This window comes from Nesoenas mayeri (genome assembly GCF_963082525.1).
Source record: "Nesoenas mayeri genome assembly, chromosome: 2".
Classification (NCBI taxonomy): domain Eukaryota; kingdom Metazoa; phylum Chordata; class Aves; order Columbiformes; family Columbidae; genus Nesoenas; species Nesoenas mayeri.
In genome coordinates this window covers 1,235,660-1,253,053 of record NC_137543.1, presented here as the reverse complement: position 1 = coordinate 1,253,053, position 17,394 = coordinate 1,235,660, and the positions used below count along the sequence as shown (strand labels likewise).

At 56.2% G+C, this 17,394-nt stretch overlaps 1 protein-coding gene across 2 annotated transcripts in view; it reads left to right on the top strand.

The window, feature by feature from the left end:
• Positions 1–2,875: 2,875 nt before the first annotated feature.
• Positions 2,876–17,394, top strand: part of CPSF1 (cleavage and polyadenylation specific factor 1) — an 81,238-nt gene continuing 66,719 nt past the window's right edge. For both annotated transcript variants that reach the window (XM_080339406.1, XM_080339405.1), the window contains exons 1-10: positions 2,876–2,899; positions 4,557–4,733; positions 6,541–6,568; positions 6,680–6,813; positions 6,934–7,014; positions 8,699–8,850; positions 13,190–13,336; positions 13,421–13,560; positions 13,645–13,755; positions 16,850–16,943. In XM_080339406.1, the coding sequence (XP_080195532.1) occupies positions 4,590–4,733; positions 6,541–6,568; positions 6,680–6,813; positions 6,934–7,014; positions 8,699–8,850; positions 13,190–13,336; positions 13,421–13,560; positions 13,645–13,755; positions 16,850–16,943 (1,031 nt within the window). In that variant the 5' untranslated portion in view covers positions 2,876–2,899; positions 4,557–4,589. The remainder of the gene's footprint in view (positions 2,900–4,556; positions 4,734–6,540; positions 6,569–6,679; positions 6,814–6,933; positions 7,015–8,698; positions 8,851–13,189; positions 13,337–13,420; positions 13,561–13,644; positions 13,756–16,849; positions 16,944–17,394) is intronic.

The following is a 17,394-nucleotide window of genomic DNA, read 5'->3' as shown; positions in this document are numbered from 1 at the left end:
AGAGCTATAAGAGCTCTATAGGATAAAGAGGCCTGATAGAGCTATAGGAGCCACATAAATGTATAGGAGCCCCATAGGATAAAGAAGCCTGATAGAGGTATAGGAGCCATATAAGGCTATAGGAGCCTGTGGGGTGTGAGGACCCTATAGAGTTATAAGAGCTCCATAGGATAAAGAAGCCTGATAGAGCTATAGGAGCCATATAAAGCTATAGGAGCCCATGGGGTGTGAGGACCCTATAGAGCTATAGGAGCCCCATAAGATAAAGAAGCCTGATAGAGCTATAGGAGCCATATAAAGCTATAGGAGCCCCATAGGATAAAAAAGCCTGATAGAGCTATAGGAGCCATATAAAGCTATAGGAGCCCCATAGGATAAAGAAGCCTGATAGAGCTATAGGAGCCATATAAAGCTATAGGAGCCCATGGGGTGTGAGGACCCTATAGAGCTATAGGAGCCCCATAGGATAAAGAAGCCTGATAGAGCTACAGGAGTCATATAAAGCTATAGGAGCCCCATAGGATAAAGAAGCCTGATAGAGCTATAGGAGCCATATAAGGCTATAGGAGCCTGTGGGGTGTGAGGACCCTATAGAGTTATAAGAGCTCCATAGGATAAAGAAGCCTGATAGAGCTACAGGAGTCATATAAAGCTATAGGAGCCCCATAGGATAAAGAAGCCTGATAGAGCTATAGGAGCCATATAAAGCTATAGGAGCCCGTGGGGTGTGAGGACCCTATACAGTTATAAGAGCTCCATAGGATAAAGAAGCCTGATAGAGCTATAGGAGCCATATAAAGCTATAGGAGCCCCATAGGATAAAGAAGCCTGATAGAGTTATAGGAGCCATATAAAGCTATAGGAGCCCATGTGGTGTGAGGACCCTATAGAGTTATAAGAGCTCCATAGGATAAAGAAGCCTGATAGAGCTATAGGAGCCATATAAAGCTATAGGAGCCCATGGAATGTGAGGACCCTACAGAGCTATAAGAGCTCCATAGGATAAAGAGGCCTGATAGAGCTATAGGAGCCATATAAAGCTATAGGAGCCCCATAGGATAAAGAAGTCTGATAGAGCTATAGGAGCCATATAAAGCTATAGGAGCCCATGGAATGTGAGGACCCTACAGAGCTATAAGAGCTCCATAGGACAAAGAGGCCTGATAGAGCTATAGAAGCCATATAGAGCTATAGGAGCCCATGGGGTGTGAGGACCCTAGAGAGTTATAGGAGCCTCATAGGATAAAGAAACCTGATAAAGCAATAGGAACCATATAAAGCTATAGGAGCCCATGGAATGTGAGGACCCTACAGAGCTATAAGAGCTCCATAGGATAAAGAGGCTATAGAAGCTATATAGAGCTATAGGAACTGGTGGGGTGTGAGGACCCTGTAGAGCTCTAGGAGCCCCATAGGATAAAGGAGCCTGATACAGCTATAGGAGCCATATAAAGCTATAGGAGCCCATGGAGTGTGAGGACCCTATAAAGCTACAGAAGCCCTGTAGGATAAAGGACCCCAAAAGAGCTATAGCAGCTGTATATAGCTATAGGAGCCCATGTGGTGTGAGGACCCTATAGAGCTATAGGAGCCCCATAGAATAAAGGAGCGTGATAGAGCTATAGGAGCCATGTTGAGCTATAGGAGCCCATGGGGTGCAGGAGCCTCATGGGATGTGAGCACCCTATAGAGCCATAGGAGCCTTAGAGAGCCATAGAAGCCCTAGAGAGATATAGAAGTTCCATAAGATAAAAAAGCCCTATAGGGCTATAGAAGCACCCAGGGGTGCAAAAGCCTCATGGGGTGTGGGGACCCTATAGAGCTATAGGAGCCACAGGTGTTAAAGGAGCCTTATAGAGCTATAGGAGTTCTATAGAACAAAGGAGCCTGGTAGAGCTATAGGAGCCCATGGGGTGCAGAAGCCTCATGAGATATGAGGACCCTATAGGAGCCCCATAGCGTAAAGGAGCCCTATAGGGTTATAGGAGGCACGTAGGTTGCAGGAGCCCTATTGGAGCCCCATAGGATAAAGACCTGTAGAGCTATAGGAGCCTCAGAGGGTGCAGCAACCCTATAGAACTATAGGAGCCCCAGAGGTTAAACGAGCCCTATAGGACTATAGGAGCACCCAGGGGTGGAGAATCCTCATGGGGTGTGGGGACCCTATAGAGCTATAGGAGCCCTACAGAGCTATAGGGGCCCCGTGTGGTGCAGGGGCCCTATAGGTCTATAGGAGCCCCAGAGAATAAAGAGTAAAGCGGCCCTATAGGGTTATAAGAGCCCTAAAGATCTATAGGAGCCCCATAAAGTGGAACAGCCCTATAGAACCATAGGAGCACCCAGGGGTGCAGAAGCCTGATGGGGTGCGGGAGCCCTATAGAGCTCTAGGAACCATAGAGAGCTATAGGACCCATGGGGTGCAGAAACCCTATAGAGCTATAGGAACCATAGAGAGCTATAGGAGCCCATGGAGCGCGGGAGCCCTATAGAAGTACAGGAGCCATAGAGAGCTATAGGAGCCCTATAGGGTTCAGAAGCTTCATGGGATATGAGTACCCTATAGAGCTACAGGTGCCCCATAGGACTATAGGTCCTATAGGGTGCGTGGCCCCTATAGGGTGCAGCACTTCCCGGGAGGGTGTGGGGACGCTATAGGGTGTCTGGCCCATATAGAGCGCATGTCCGCCATAGGGCAGCCCCTATAGGGTCGACTCCACTCGGGGGGGACACCCCAGGACCCACTTCGCCCCAAAAGGGACCCAGGCGTCCGTGCGGGAAGCACTGGAGGACTGTCTTCTCGTTGGTTGGAGGCCCAGAGCGGCCCGTCCGGGGCCGCTCTAGCTCGCGCTTCCGGCCTCTCGCTGGTGGGACTTCCGGGACCGCGTGCGGAGTAACGGCGGTAAGAGGGGGAGAGGGGGAAAAATGGGGGAAAATGGGGAAAAATGGGGGAAAATGGGGGGAAATGGGGGAAATTGGGGGATGGGGGGGAGATGGGGGGTGGGGGGGGGCAGCGGAGGGGGAGATCGGGGGGCTGGGGGGAGTGTGGGGGGGGAGATGTGGGGCTGAGGGGCCTGTGGGCCGGAGGGGCCCGGGGGGGGGGGATGTGGGTTTTGGGGGGTCTGTGGGGTTTTTGGGGGGTGGGGGATCTATAGGGGGGGCTGAGGGTCATATGGGGGGGCTATGGGGTTTTGGGGGGCTGAGGGGTCTATGGGGGGAGCTGTGGGGTTTTGGGGGCCTGTGGGGTCTGTGGGGGGGCTGTGGGTCATATGGGGGGGCTGTGGGGTTGGGGGGGGGCTGAGGGATCTATGGGGGGAGCTCTGGGGTTTTTTGGGGGGTGGGGGATCTATAGGGGGGCTGTGGGGTTTTTGGGGGCCTGTGGGGTCTATGGGGGGCGCTGAGGGTCGTATGGGGGGGCTATGGGGTTTGGGGGGGGGCTGAGGGATCTGTGGGGGGAGCTGTGGGGTTTTTGGGGGCCTGTGGGGTCTATGGGGGGGCTCTGGGATCTATGGGGGGGGCTGAGGGTCATATGGGGGGGCTGTGGGGTTTGGGGGAGGCTGAGGGATCTATGGGGGGGTTGTGGGGTTTTGAGGGGAGCTGTGGGGTTTGGGGGGCCTGTGGGGTCTATGGGGGGGGCTGTGGGGTCTATGGGGGGGGCTGAGGGTCATATGGGGGGGCTATGGGGTTTGGTGGGGGCTGAGGGATCTGTGGGGGGGGTTGTGAGGGGAGCTGTGGGGTTTTGGGGAGGCTGTGGGCTCTGTGGGGGGGGCTGTGGGGTTTTGGGAGGGCTCTGAAATCTATGGGGGGGGACTGTGGGGTCTATGGGGGGGACTGTGGGGTCTATGGGGGGACTGTGGGGTTTTGGGGGGTATATGAAATTTTGGGGGGCTGTGGGGTTTTTTTTGGGGGGCTGTGGGATCTATGGGGGGATGTGAAGTTTTGGGGGAGCTGTGGGATCTATGGGGGGATGTGAAGTTTGGGGGAGCTGTGGGGTTTTGGGGGGGCTGTGGGACCTATGGGGGGGACTGTGGGGTTTTGGGGGGATATGAAGTTTTGGGGGGCTGTGGGGTTTTGGGGAGGGCTATGGGATCTATGGGGGGGACTGTGGGGTCTATAGGGGGGACTGTGGGGTTTTGGGGGGATATGAAGTCTTGGGGGGGGGACTATGGGGTTTTTGGGGGGGCTGTGGGATCTATGGGGGGATATGAAGTTTGGGGGGAGCTGTGGGGTTTTGGGGGGGCTGTGGGATCTATGGGGGGATATGAAATTTGGGGGGGGGGGCTGTTGGGTCTGGGGGGGGGGCTGTGGGGTTTTGGGGGGATATGAAGTTTTGGGGGGGCTGTGGGATCTATAGGGGGGCTATGGGGTCTATGGGGGGGACTGTGGGGTTTTGGGGGGGCTGTGGGATCTATGGGGGGGTTTGAAGAGGTTGGGGGGGGCGGGCAGAACCTCTACAAAATCAGGGACCTCTTGGGGTGCCGGGACCCCCCGAACGGGGGGTCCCGGCACCCCAAGAGGACCCTGATTTTGTCCCTTAGTATTTCCTCTTTACTTTTAAGGTGGGGGGCACCCCAAAAATTTGGGGGGGCGCCATGTACGCCGTGTACAAACAAGCGCACCCCCCCACGGGGCTGGAATTCGCCATGTTCTGCAACTTCTTCTCCACGGCCGAGCGCAACTTGGTGGTGGCCGGGACCTCCCAGCTCTACGTTTATCGCCTCAACCACGACTGCGAGGTCGCAAACCCCCCCATAATCCTAGCCTAACGTTAGGCCTAGCCTAACAGTAGGGCCTAGCGCTAAGCCTAACTCTAAGCCTAAACTAACCCTAAGTCTAACCTAAGCCTGATCCTGACCATTAGCCTGACCCTAACCTAAGTTTAACTGTAACACTAAACCTCACCCTAACCTAAGCCTAAGCCTAAGCCTAAGCCTAACCTTGACCATTACCCTGACCCTAACCTAAGTTTAACCATAACCCTAAACCTCACCCTAACCCTAACCTAAACCTGACTCTGACCATTACCCTAAGCCTAAACCTAAGCCTAAGCCTAACCCTAATCCTAATCTTAACCTAACCCTGACCCTGACCATTACCCTGACCCTAACCTAAGTTTAACCATAACCATAAACCTCACCCTAAGCCTAAGCCTAACCCTAACCCCAATCCTAACCTTAACCTAACCCTAACCTAAGTTTAACCATAACCCTAAGCCTAACACTAACCCTAACTCTAACCCTAAACCAACCGTAACCGTAAGCCTAACCTAACCCTGACCCTGATCATTACCCTGACCCTAACCTAAGTTTAACCATAACACTAAACCTCACCCTAACCCTAATCTAAGCCTAAACCTAAGCCTAACCCTAATCCTAATCCTAACCTTAACCTAACCCTGACCCTGACCATTACCCTGACCCTAACCCTAACCTAAGTTTAACCCTAACCCTAAACCTAACCCTAACCCTAACCTAAGCCTAACCCTAACCTAACCCTGACCCTAACCCTAACCTAAGTTTAACCCTAACCCTAAACCTAACCCTAACCCTAACCTAAGCCTAACCCTAACCTAACCCTGACCCTAACCCTAACCTAAGTTTAACCATGACCCTAAACCTCACCCTAAGCCTAACCTAAGTCTAACACTAACCCTCACCCTGACCCTCACAATAACCTAAGTTTAACCATAACCCTAAGCCTAAGCCTAACCCTAACCCTAATCCTAACCTTAACCTAACCCTGACCCTAACCCTAACCTAAGTTTAACCCTAAACCTAACCCTAACCCTAACACTAACCTAATTCTAACACTAACCCTAACTCTAATCCTAACCCTAACTTAACCCTGACTATTATCCTGACCCTAACCCTAACCTAAGTTTAACCATAACCATAAGCCTAACACTAACCCTAACTCTAACCCTAAACCAACCCTAACCGTAAGCCTAACCTGACCCTGATCATTACCCTGACCCTAACCTAAGTTTAACCGTAACACTAAACCTCACCCTAACCCTAACCTAAGCCTAAACCTAACCCTAATCCTAATCCTAACCTTAACCTAACCCTGACTCTAACCCTAACCTAAGTTTAACCATAACCCTAACCCTAACCCTAACCTAATTCTAACACTAACCCTAACTCTAATCCTAACCCTAACCTAACCCTGACCATTACCCTGACCCTAACCTAAGTTTAGCCATGACCCTAAACCTCACCCTAACCTAAGCCTAACACTAACCCTAACCTAACCCTCACCCTGACCCTGACCCTAACCTAAGTTTAACCCTAACCCTAAACCTCACCCTAACCCTAACCTAAGGCTAACACTAAACCTAACTCTAACCTTAACCAAACCCTAACCCAACCCTGACCCTGACCATTACCCTAACCCTAACCTAAGTTTAACCATAACCCTAAACCTCACTCTAACCCTAACCTAAGCCTAACTCTAACCCTAACCCCATCCCCAATATATCCCCCCCCCCAAAACCCCACTTATTATTGTGGGGGGGTTAACACATTCCTCTCTTTCCCCTCACAGACGGGCACTAAAGGCGACAGAAACACCGGTGAGCGCCATGAAATCCAACGGCTCTCCCCCCCCAGCTTTATTACACAGACACCCCCCACTTCAGGCTTATTTTAGGGGTGCCCCCCCCTTTTCTTTTACCCCCCCCCAGAGGGTAAAGGGCACAAAGAGAAGCTGGAGCTCATGGCCTCCTTCTCCTTCTTCGGCAACGTCATGTCCATGGCCAGCGTCCAGCTGGCTGGTGCCAAGCGCGACGCGCTGCTCCTCAGCTTCAAGGACGCCAAAGTACGCCGGGGACCCCCCCAAAAACCCTGCAGGGGACTCCCCCAAACCCTGCAGGTCCCCCCCGAACCCCAGGGGGGCTTTTTTGGTGGTTTGGGGGGGTTTAATGATGGCTTTTCCCAGCTCTCCGTGGTGGAGTACGACCCCGGCACCCACGACCTCAAGACTCTTTCCCTTCACTACTTTGAGGAGCCGGAGCTGCGGGTGGGTTTTGAGCTCAAAACGTGAACATTTGGGGTTGTTTTCTTGCGGGGGGGGTCATTTTGGGTTCTGCAGAACCATGTTTAGGTCTCTCCAAGAGTTGGGGGGGGTTTATTGTTCACTGGGTGGGGGGATGCGCCGAGCAAACGCTGCTGAGCTGAACCTGCCATGGTGTGAACGTTCCAGGTGCCACAGCCCCCAAAACCCCCCCAGGGACCCAAGAACCGCCCCAAGGACCCAGTGACCCCCCCAGGGACCCAAGAACCACCCCCCCAAGGACCCAGTGACCCCCCCAGGGCCCCAAGAACCACCCCCAGACCCAGTGACCCCCTCCAGGGACCCAAGAAACCCCCCCCAGGGCCCCAAGAACCACCCCCAGACCCAGTGACCCCCCCAGGGCCCCAAGAACCCCCCCCAGACCCAGTGACCCCCCCAGGGCCCCAAGAACCCCCCAGACCCAGTGACCCCCCCCCAGGGCCCCAAGAACCCCCCCAGACCCAGTGACCCCCCAGGGCCCCAAGAACCCCCCCAGATCCACTGAAACCCCCAGGGACCCAAGAACTCCCCCCAACCCAGTGAAACCCCCATGGCCCTGAGAACCCCCCCCAGGGACCCAAGAACCCCCCCAGACCCAGTGACCACCCCAGGGACCCAAGAAACCCCCCAAGGCCCCAGTGACCCCCCCCATGGCCCTGAGAACCCCCTAGGGCTCCAAGAACACCCCCCAGGGCCCCAGTGACCCCCCCCAGGGCCCCAAGAACCTCCCCCCAGACCCAGTGATCCCCCCAAGGCCCCCGTGACCCCCTCAGGGACCCAAGAACCCCCCCAGACCCAGTGACCCCCCCCACAGGGCCCCAAGAACCCCCCCAGACCCACTGAAACCCCCAGGGACCCAAGAACTACCCCCAACCCAGTGAAACCCCCGGGGCCCCAAGAACCCCCCCAGACCCAATGACCCCCCCAGGGACCCAAGAAACCCCCTAAGGCCCCAGTGACCCCCCCCATGGCCCTGAGAACCCCTCAGGGCTCCAAGAACACCCCCTCCAGACCCAGTGACCCCCCCCATGGCCCCAGTGACTCCCCCCAGGGCCCCAAGAACTCCCCCCAGACCCAGTGACCCCCCCAGGGCCCTGAGAACCCCCCCAGGGACCCAAGAACCCCCCAGGGACCCAAGAACCCTCCCTATGCACAGTGACCCCCCCCCAGACCCAGTGACCCCCACCCAGGGCCCCAAGAACCCCCCCCAGACCCAGTGAAACCCCCATGGCCCTGAGAACCCCCCTTAGACCCAGTGACCCCCCCAAGGCCCCCGTCACCCCCCCCAGGGACCCAAGAACCCCCCCAGACCCAGTGACCCCCCCAGGGACCCAAGAACCCCCCCCTATGCCCAGTGACCCCCCCCATGGCCCTGAGAACCCCCAGGGCTCCAAGAACACCCCCCCAGACCCAGTGACCCCCCCCCTAGACCCAGTTACCCCCCATGGCCCCAGTGACCCCCCAACGGCGCCAGTGACCCTCCCTGGCCTCAAGGGTCCTATATATAAACCACTCACTAACCTCTTTCCCTCCCCTACTTGGAGCAACCGGAGCGGGTTTTGACTCCCAAACAAGCACATTTTGGGGGTTCTTTTCTCATTAGTGGTTGGGGGGGGTCCCTAAAATGTTTCCCCCCCCCCCCCCCCCGTAGGACGGCTTCGTGCAGAACGTGCACATCCCGCGGGTGCGCGTGGACCCCGACGGGCGCTGCGCCGTGATGCTGATCTACGGCACGCGCCTCGTGGTGCTGCCCTTCCGCAGGGACTCGCTCAGCGACGAGCACGACGGGCCCGTGGGAGAGGGGTGAGCGGGGGGGCACCGTCAGAAATGGGGGGGGCACCGTCAGAAATGGGGGGGGCACCAGCAGAAATGGGGGGGCACCATCAGAAACGGAGGGGCAGCGGCACAGGGACACCTGTGATAAAGCAGGGGGACACCTGTCAGAAACAGGGGGGGCACTGTCAGAAACGGGGGGGGGCACCCCTGTGATAAACTGGGGGGGCACCATCAGAAATGGGGGGGACACCTGTGATAAACCACAGGGGCACCTGTGATAAACCAGGGGGACACCCCTGTCATAAACCGGGGGGGGCACCCCTATGATAAACTGGGGAGACACATGTCAGAACCAGAGGGGGCACCCCTGTCATAAACCAGGGGGGGGCACCCCTATGATAAACTGGGGAGACACATGTCAGAACCAGAGGGGGCACCCCTGTCATAAACCAGGGGGGGGCACCCCTATGATAAACCAGGGGGCACCTGTGATAAACCAGGGGGACACCCCTGTGATAAACTAGGGGGGCACCATCAGAACCAGGGGGGGGCACCCCTGTCATAAACCAGGGGGGGGCACCCCTATGATAAACCAGGGGGCACCTGTCAGAAACGGGGGGACACGCCTGTGATAAACCAAGGGGCACTTGTCAGAAATGGGGGGGGGCAAACCTGTGATAAACTGGGGGGGCACCATCAGAACCAGGGGGGGCACCCCTGTGATAAACCAGGGGGCACCTGTCAGAAACAGGGGGGGCAGCCCTGTCATAAACCGGAGGGGAGCACCCCTGTGATAAACTGGGGGGGCACATGTCAGAACCAGGGGGGACACCCCTGTCATAAACCGGGGAGAGGGGCGCCCCTATGATAAACCAGGGGGCACCTGTCAGAAACGGGGGGGGCAGCCCTGTGATAAAATGGGGGCACCTGTGATAAACCAGGGGGACACCCCTGTCATAAACGGGGTGGGGGGGGGGGCACCCCTGTCATAAACCAAGGGGACACCCCTGTCATAAACCAGGGGGTGGCAGCCCTGTGATAAACCAGGGGGGGGGCACCCCTGTGATAAACTGGGGGGACACCCCTGTGATAAACCAGGGGGCACCAGCAGAAATGGGGAGGCACCATCAGAAATGGGGGGGTACCATCAGAAACGGGGGGGCACCGGCACAGGGACACCTGTGATAAAGCAGGGGGACACCCCTGTGATAAACCAGGGGGCACCTGTCAGAAATGGGGGGGCACCATCAGAAACAGGGGAGACACCTGTGATAAAGTGGGGGGGCAACGCTGTGATAAACTGGGGGGGACCTGTCAGAAACAGAGGGGACACTGTCAGAAAGCAGGAGGGGCACCTGTGATAAACCAGGGGACACCTGTCAGAAATGGGGGGGTACCGTCAGAAATGGGGGGGCACCGGCACAGGGACACCTGTGATAAAGCAGGGGGACACCCCTGTGATAAACCAGGGGGCACCTGTCAGAAATGGGGGGACACCTGTGATAAACTGGGGGGGCACCTGTGATAAACCGGGGGGGGCACCCCTATGATAAACCAGGGGGCACCTGTCAGAACCGGGGGGGCACCGTCATAAACTGGGGGGGACACTGTCATAAACTGGGGGGCACCTGTCAGAAATGTGGGGACACCGTCAGAAACCCAGGGGGGACACTTGTGATAAACTGAGGGGGACAACCCTGTCATAAAACAGAGAGGGGGGCACCCCTATGATAAACCAGGGGGAACCTGTCAGAAACGGGGGGTCAGCCCTGTGATAAACTGGGGGGGCACCCCTGTGATAAACCAGGGGGCACCTGTGATAAACCGGGGGGACACCCCTGTCATAAAAGAGGCGGGGGGGGGCACCCCTATGATAAACCAGGGGGCACCTTGTCATAAACTTGGTGGGGGGGCACACTTGTGATAAACCGGGGGGGGGCACCCCTATGATAAACCAGGGGGCACCTGTCAGAACCAGGGGGGGCACCTGTGATAAACCAGGGGGACACCCCTGTCATAAACCAGGGGGGGGCACCCCTGTGATAAACTGGGGGGACACCCCTGTGATAAACCAGGGGGCACCTGTCAGAAATGGGGGGGCACCATCAGAAACGGTGGGGACACCTGTGATAAACTGGGGGGGCACCTGTGATAAACCAAGGGGGGCACCCCTGTGATAAACCAGGGGGGGCACCCCTGTGATAAACCAGGGGGCACCTGTCAGAAATGGGGAGGCACCATCAGAAACAGGGGGGACAGCTGTGATAAAGTGGGGGGGCAGTGCTGTGATAAACTGGGGGGGACCTGTCAGAAACAGGGGGGACACCGTCAGAAACCAGGGGGGGCACCTCTGTGAGAAACCTACACATTGAAGGGATTTTGTTTGGGGGGGGAGGCAGCTTAATGCATTTGGGGGGGGGTGTTACCTAAACCCCCTCCCCACCCACCCATGGGTGCTGGGGGGTCCCTGATTTATTCTCACCCCCCCATGGGTGCTGGGGGGTCCCTGATTTATTATTATTGTCCCCCCATGGGTGCTGGGGGGTCCCAGACTTATTACTGTCCCTCCATGGGTTCTGGGGGGTCCCTGATTTATTCCCACCCCATGGGGGGACAACAATAAATCTGAGACCCCCCAGCACCTACTGGGGGGTCCCAGATTTATTATTGTCCCCCCATGGGTGCTGGGGGGTCCCTGATTTATTCCACCCCCCATGGGTGCTGGGGAGTCCCAGACTTATTATTGTCCCCCCATGGGTGCTGGGGGGGGTCCCCGATTTATTCCACCCCCATAGTGGGGGGTCCCTGATTTATTTTTGTCCCCCCCTATGTATGCTGGGGGGTCCCTGATTTATTCCCCCATCACATTGAGGGGGATCCCTGATTTATTATTATCTCCCCATGGGTGCTGGGGAGGGGGGGTCCCCGATTTATTCCACCCCCATAGTGGGGGGGGGTCCCTGATTTATTATTGTCCCCCCATGGGTGCTGGAGGGGTCCCCAATTTATTCCACCCCCATAGTGGGGGGGGGGTCCCTGATTTATTGTTGTCCCCCCATGGGTGCTGGGGGGTCCCTGATTTATTCCCACTCCCCCCATGGGTGCTGAGGGGTCCCAGATTTATTATTGTCCCCATATGGGTGCTGGGGGGTCCCTGATTTATTCCCACCCCATGGGGGGACAACAATAAATCTGGGACCCCCCAACACCTACTGGGGGGTCCCAGATTTATTATTGTCCGCCCATGGGTGCTGGGGGTTCCCCAATTTATTCCACCCCCATAGTGGGGAGGGGTCCCTGATTTATTGTTGTCCCCCCATGGGTGCTGGGGGGTCCCTGATTTATTCCCACTCCCCCCATGGGTGCTGAGGGGTCCCAGATTTATTATTGTCCCCATATGGGTGCTGGGGGGTCCCTGATTTATTCCCACCCCATGGGGGGACAACAATAAATCTGGGACCCCCCAACACCTACTGGGGGGTCCCAGATTTATTATTGTCCGCCCATGGGTGCTTGGGTGTCCCCGATTTATTCCACCCCCATAGTGGGGGGGGGTCCCTGATTTATTGTTGTCCCCCCATGGGTGCTGGGGGGTCCCTGATTTATTCCCCCATCACATTGGGTGGGATCCCTGATTTATTATTGTCCCCCCATGGGTGCTGGGGGAGGTCCCCGATTTATTCCACCCCCATAGTGGGGGGGTCCCTGATTTATTTTTGTCCCCCCATGGGTGCTGGGGGGTCCCTGATTTATTATTGTCCCCCCATGGGTGCTGGGGGGTCCCCAATTTATTCTCACCCCCCATGGGTGCTGGGGGGTCCCTGATTTATTATTGTCCCCCCAATGGTTGCTGGGGGGTCCCAGATTTATTATTGTCCCCATATGGGTGCTGGGGGGTCCCTGATTTATTCCCACCCCATGGCGGGACAACAATAAATCTGGGACCCCCCAACACCTACTGGGGGGTCCCAGATTTATTATTGTCCGCCCATGGGTGCTTGGGTGTCCCCGATTTATTCCACCCCCGTAGTGGGGGGGTCCCTGATTTATTGTTGTCCCCCCATGGGTGCTGGGGGGTCCCTGATTTATTCCACCCCGCATGGGTGCTGGAGGGTCCCGGATTTATTATTGTCCCCCCAATGGTTGCTGGGGGGTCCCAGATTTATTATTGTCCCCCCATGGGTGCTGGGGGGGTCCCCAATTTATTCTCACCCCCCATAGGTGCTGGGGGGTCCCTGATTTATTCCCCCATCACATTGGGTGGGATCCCTGATTTATTATTGTCCCCCCATGGGTGCTGGGGGGTCCCTGATTTATTCCACCCCCATAGTTGGGGGGGTCCCTGATTTCTTTTGCCCCCCCCCAGGCAGAAATCCAGTTTCCTACCCAGCTACATCATCGACGTGCGGGAGCTGGACGAGAAGCTGCTCAACATCATCGACATGCAGTTCCTGCACGGCTACTACGAGCCCACTCTCCTCATCCTCTTCGAGCCCAACCAGACGTGGCCGGGGTGAGCAAGCACCCCCCCCCCCCTGGTGTCCCCAGGACCCCCCCCCGGTGTCCCCAGCGCCGTGACGCGTCCCCTGTCCCGCAGGCGCGTGGCCGTGCGCCAGGACACCTGCAGCATCGTGGCCATCTCGCTCAACATCACGCAGAAGGTCCATCCCGTCATCTGGTCGCTCAGCAACCTGCCCTTCGACTGCACGCAGGCGCTGCCGGTCCCCAAGCCCATTGGTGGGTGGTGGGGACGTCCCCGTGTCCCCCCCCTCCTCCCGGCGTGGTGACAAGGGGGTGACGTCCCGGTGGGTGTCTTGCCAGGGGGGGTCGTGATCTTCGCCGTCAACTCGCTGCTGTACCTGAACCAGAGCGTCCCCCCGTACGGCGTGGCGCTCAACAGCCTCACCTGCGGCACCACCGTCTTCCCCCTGCGTGAGCGCACGCCCGGGCTTCCCCTTCCTCTGCTTCCCCTTCCTCTGCTTCCCCTTCCTCCGCTTCCCCTTCCTCCTCTTCCCCTTCTTCTTCCTCCTCTTCCCCTTCCCCTTCCTCCTCTTCCCCTTCCTCTTCCTTGCCTTCCTCTTCCTTCTCTTTCCCTTCCTCTTCCTTCTCTTCCCCTTCCTCTTCCTTCTCTTTCCTTTCCCCTTCCCCTTCCTCCTCTTCCTCCTCTTCCTCCTCTTCCTCTTCTTCCTCCTCTTCCTCCTCTTCCTCCTCTTCCTCCTCTTCCTCCTCTTCCTCCTCTTCCTCCTCTTTCTCTTTCTCTTCCCCTTCCTCTTCTTCCTCTTCCTTCCTCTTCCCCTTCCTCCTCTTCCTCCTCTTCTTCTTCCTTCTCTTACTCTTCCTCCTCTTCCCCTTCCTCCGCTTCCCCTTCCTCCTCTTCCTCTTCCTCCACTTCCCCTTCCTTCTCTTCCCCTTCCTTTTCTTCCCCTTCCTTTTCTTCCCCTTCCTTTTCTTCCCCTTCCTTCTCTTCCCCTTCCTACTCTTCCCCTTCCTCCTCTTCCCCTTCCTCCTCTTCCCCTTCCTCCGCTTCCCCTTCCTCCCCTTCCCCTTCCTCCTCTTCCCCTTCCTTCTCTTCCTCTTCCTTCTCTTCCCCTTCCTCCTCTTCCCCTTCCTCCGCTTCCCCTTCCTCCGCTTCCCCTTCCTCCTCTTCCTCTTCCTTCTCTTCCCCTTCCTCCTCTTCCCCTTCTTTCTCTTCCCCTTCTTTCTCTTCCCCTTCTTTCTCTTCCCCTTCCTCCGCTTCCCCTTCCTTCTCTTCTCCTTCCTCTTCCTTCTCTTCCCCTTCCTCTTCCTTCTCTTCCCCTTCCTCTTCCTCCTCTTTCCTCCTCTTCCTCTTCCTCCTCTTCCTCTTCCCCTTCCTCTTCCTCCTCATCTTCCTCTTCCTCCTCTTCTTCCTTTTCCTCCTCTTACTCTTCCTCCTCTTCTTCTTCTTTCTCCTCCTCTTACTCTTCCTCCTCTTCTTCTTCTTTTTCCTCTTCTTACTCTTCCTCCTCTTCCTCGTCCTTTCTCTTCTCTTCTTCTTCCTTCTTCTCTTCTTACTCTTTCTCCTCTTCCTCTTCCTCCTCTTACTGTTCATGTTCTTCTTCCTGTTCTCCTTCCTCCTCCTCCCCTGGGGTTGGAGTTGGGGGTTGGGGTTGGGTTTGGATGGGATTTGGGTTAGTTTGGGGTTGGGTTTGGGGTTGGATTTGGTTTGGGGTTGGGTTGGTTTGGGTTGATTTGGGGTGGATTTGGGTTGGTTTGGGGTTGGGTTTGGATTTGGATTTGGGTTGAGGTTGGATTGGGGTTGGATTTGGGTTGGTTGGGTTGGGTTTGGAGTTGATTTGGGTTGGTTTGGGGTTTATTTGGATTGAGTTTGGGTGGGTTTGGGGTTGGATTTGGGTTGGTTTGGGTTGGTTTGGGGTGGATTGGAGTGGATTTGGGGTTTGGTGTTGGGTTGGATTTGGGGGTTGGGTTGGATTTGGGTTGGTTTTGGTTGGTTTGGGGTTGGATTTGGGTTGATTCAGGTTGGATTTGGGTTGATTCAGGTTGGTTCGGGTTGATTTGGGTCAGATTGGGGTCGGTTTGGGGTCGATTTGGGGTTGGTTTGGGGCTGAGTTTGGGGTGGATTTGGGTTGGTTTGGGTGTGGTTGGATTCGAGTTGGGTTGGTTTGGGTTGGTTTGGGTTGGATTTGGGTTGATTCAGGTTGGTTTGGGTTGATTTGGGTTGGATTTGGGGTTGGGTTGGGGTTGGGTTGGGGTTGGATTTGGGTTGATTCGGGTTGGATTTGGGTTGATTCAGGTTGGTTCGGGTTGATTTGGGTTGGATTTGGGGTTGGGTTGGGGTTGGGTTGGAGTTGGGTTGGGGTTGGATTTGGGTTGATTCGGGTTGGATTTGGGTTGGATTTGGGTTGATTCAGGTTGGTTCGGGTTGATTTGGGTCAGATTGGGGTCGATTTGGGGTTGGTTTGGGGCTGGGTTTGGGGTGGATTTGGGTTGGTTTGGGTGTGGTTGGATTCGAGTTGGGTTGGTTTGGGTTGATTTGGGTTGGATTTGGGGCTGGGTTGGAGTTGGGTTGGGGTTGGATTTGGGTTGATTTGGGTTGGATTTGGGTTGGTTCGGGTTGATTTGGGTTGGATTTGGGTCGGTTTGGGGTTGTTTTGGGGTTGTTTTGGGGCTGGATTTGGGGTGGATTTGGGTTGGTTTGGGTTGGATTTGGGTTGATTCAGGTTGGTTTAGGTTGGTTTGGGGTTGTTTTGGGGTGGTTTAGGTTGTTTTGGGGTTGGTTTGGCTTGGATTTGGGTTGATTCAGGTTGGTTTGGGGTTGGTTTGGTTTGGTTCAGGGTTGTTTTGGGGTGGTTTGGGTTGGTTTGGGTTGGTTTGGATTGGATTTGGGTTGATTCAGGTTGGTTTGGGGTTGGTTTGGGTTGGTTCAGGGTGGTTTTGGGGTGGTTTGGGTTGGTTTGGATTGGATTTGGGTTGATTCAGGTTGGTTTGGGTTGGTTTGGGTTGGTTTGGATTGGATTTGGGTTGATTCAGGTTGGTTCGGGGTTGGTTTGGGTTGGATTTGGGTTGATTCAGGTTGGTTTGGGGCTGGTTTGGGGTTGGTTCGGGGTTGATTCAGGTTGGTTCGGGGTTGGGTTGGTTTGGGGTTGGATTCGGGTTGGGTTGATTTGGGTTGGATTTGGGTTGATTCAGGTTGGTTCAGGTTGATTTGGGTTGGATTTGGGGTTGGATTGGGGTTGGATTTGGGTTGATTCAGGTTGGTTTGGGTTGATTCAGGTTGGTTTGGGTTGATTGGGGTTGGGTTGGGTTGGTTTGGGGTTGGTTTGGGGCTGGATTTGGGGTGGATTTGGGTTGGTTTGGGTTGGATTTGGGTTGGTTTGAGTTGGATTTGGGTTGATTCAGGTTGGTTTAGGTTGGTTCGGGGTTGGTTGGGGTTGGTTGGGGTTGGTTGGGGTTGGTTCGAGGTTGGATTTGGGTTGGTTTAGGTTGGTTTGGGGTTGGTTGGGGTTGTTTTGGGTTGGTTCGGGGAGTGTGACGCTGTGTCCCCCAGGGGTGCAGGAGGGGGTGCGGATGACGCTGGATTGTGCCCAGGCCACCTTCATCTCCTACGACAAGATGGTCATCTCGCTCAAAGGGGGCGAGATGTAAGGACAGCCCCACCGTGTCCCCACCGTGTCCCCTCTGTCCCCACCATGTCCCTCTGTCCCCACCATGTCCCCCCGGCCTCACTGCGGGTGTCCCCTCTGTCCCCTGTGTCCACACTGTCCCCGCTATGGGTGTCCCCCTTGTCCCCACTGCAGGTGTCCCCTCTGTTGCCACCGTGTCCCCTCTGTCCCCATCACATCCATCCCCTGGGTCCCCACCATGGGTGTCCCCTCTGTCCCCACAGTGTCCCTGCTGCAGGTGTCCCCTGTGTCCCCACCACAGGTGTCCCTTCTGTCCCCTGTGTCCCCATTGTATCCCCTGTGTCCCCACTGTGGGTGTCCCCTCTGTCCCCACCACGTCCCCTCTGTCCCTATCACATCCATCCCCTGGGTCCCCACCATAGGTGTCCCCTCTGTCCCCACAGTGTCCCTGCTGCAGGTGTCCCCTGTG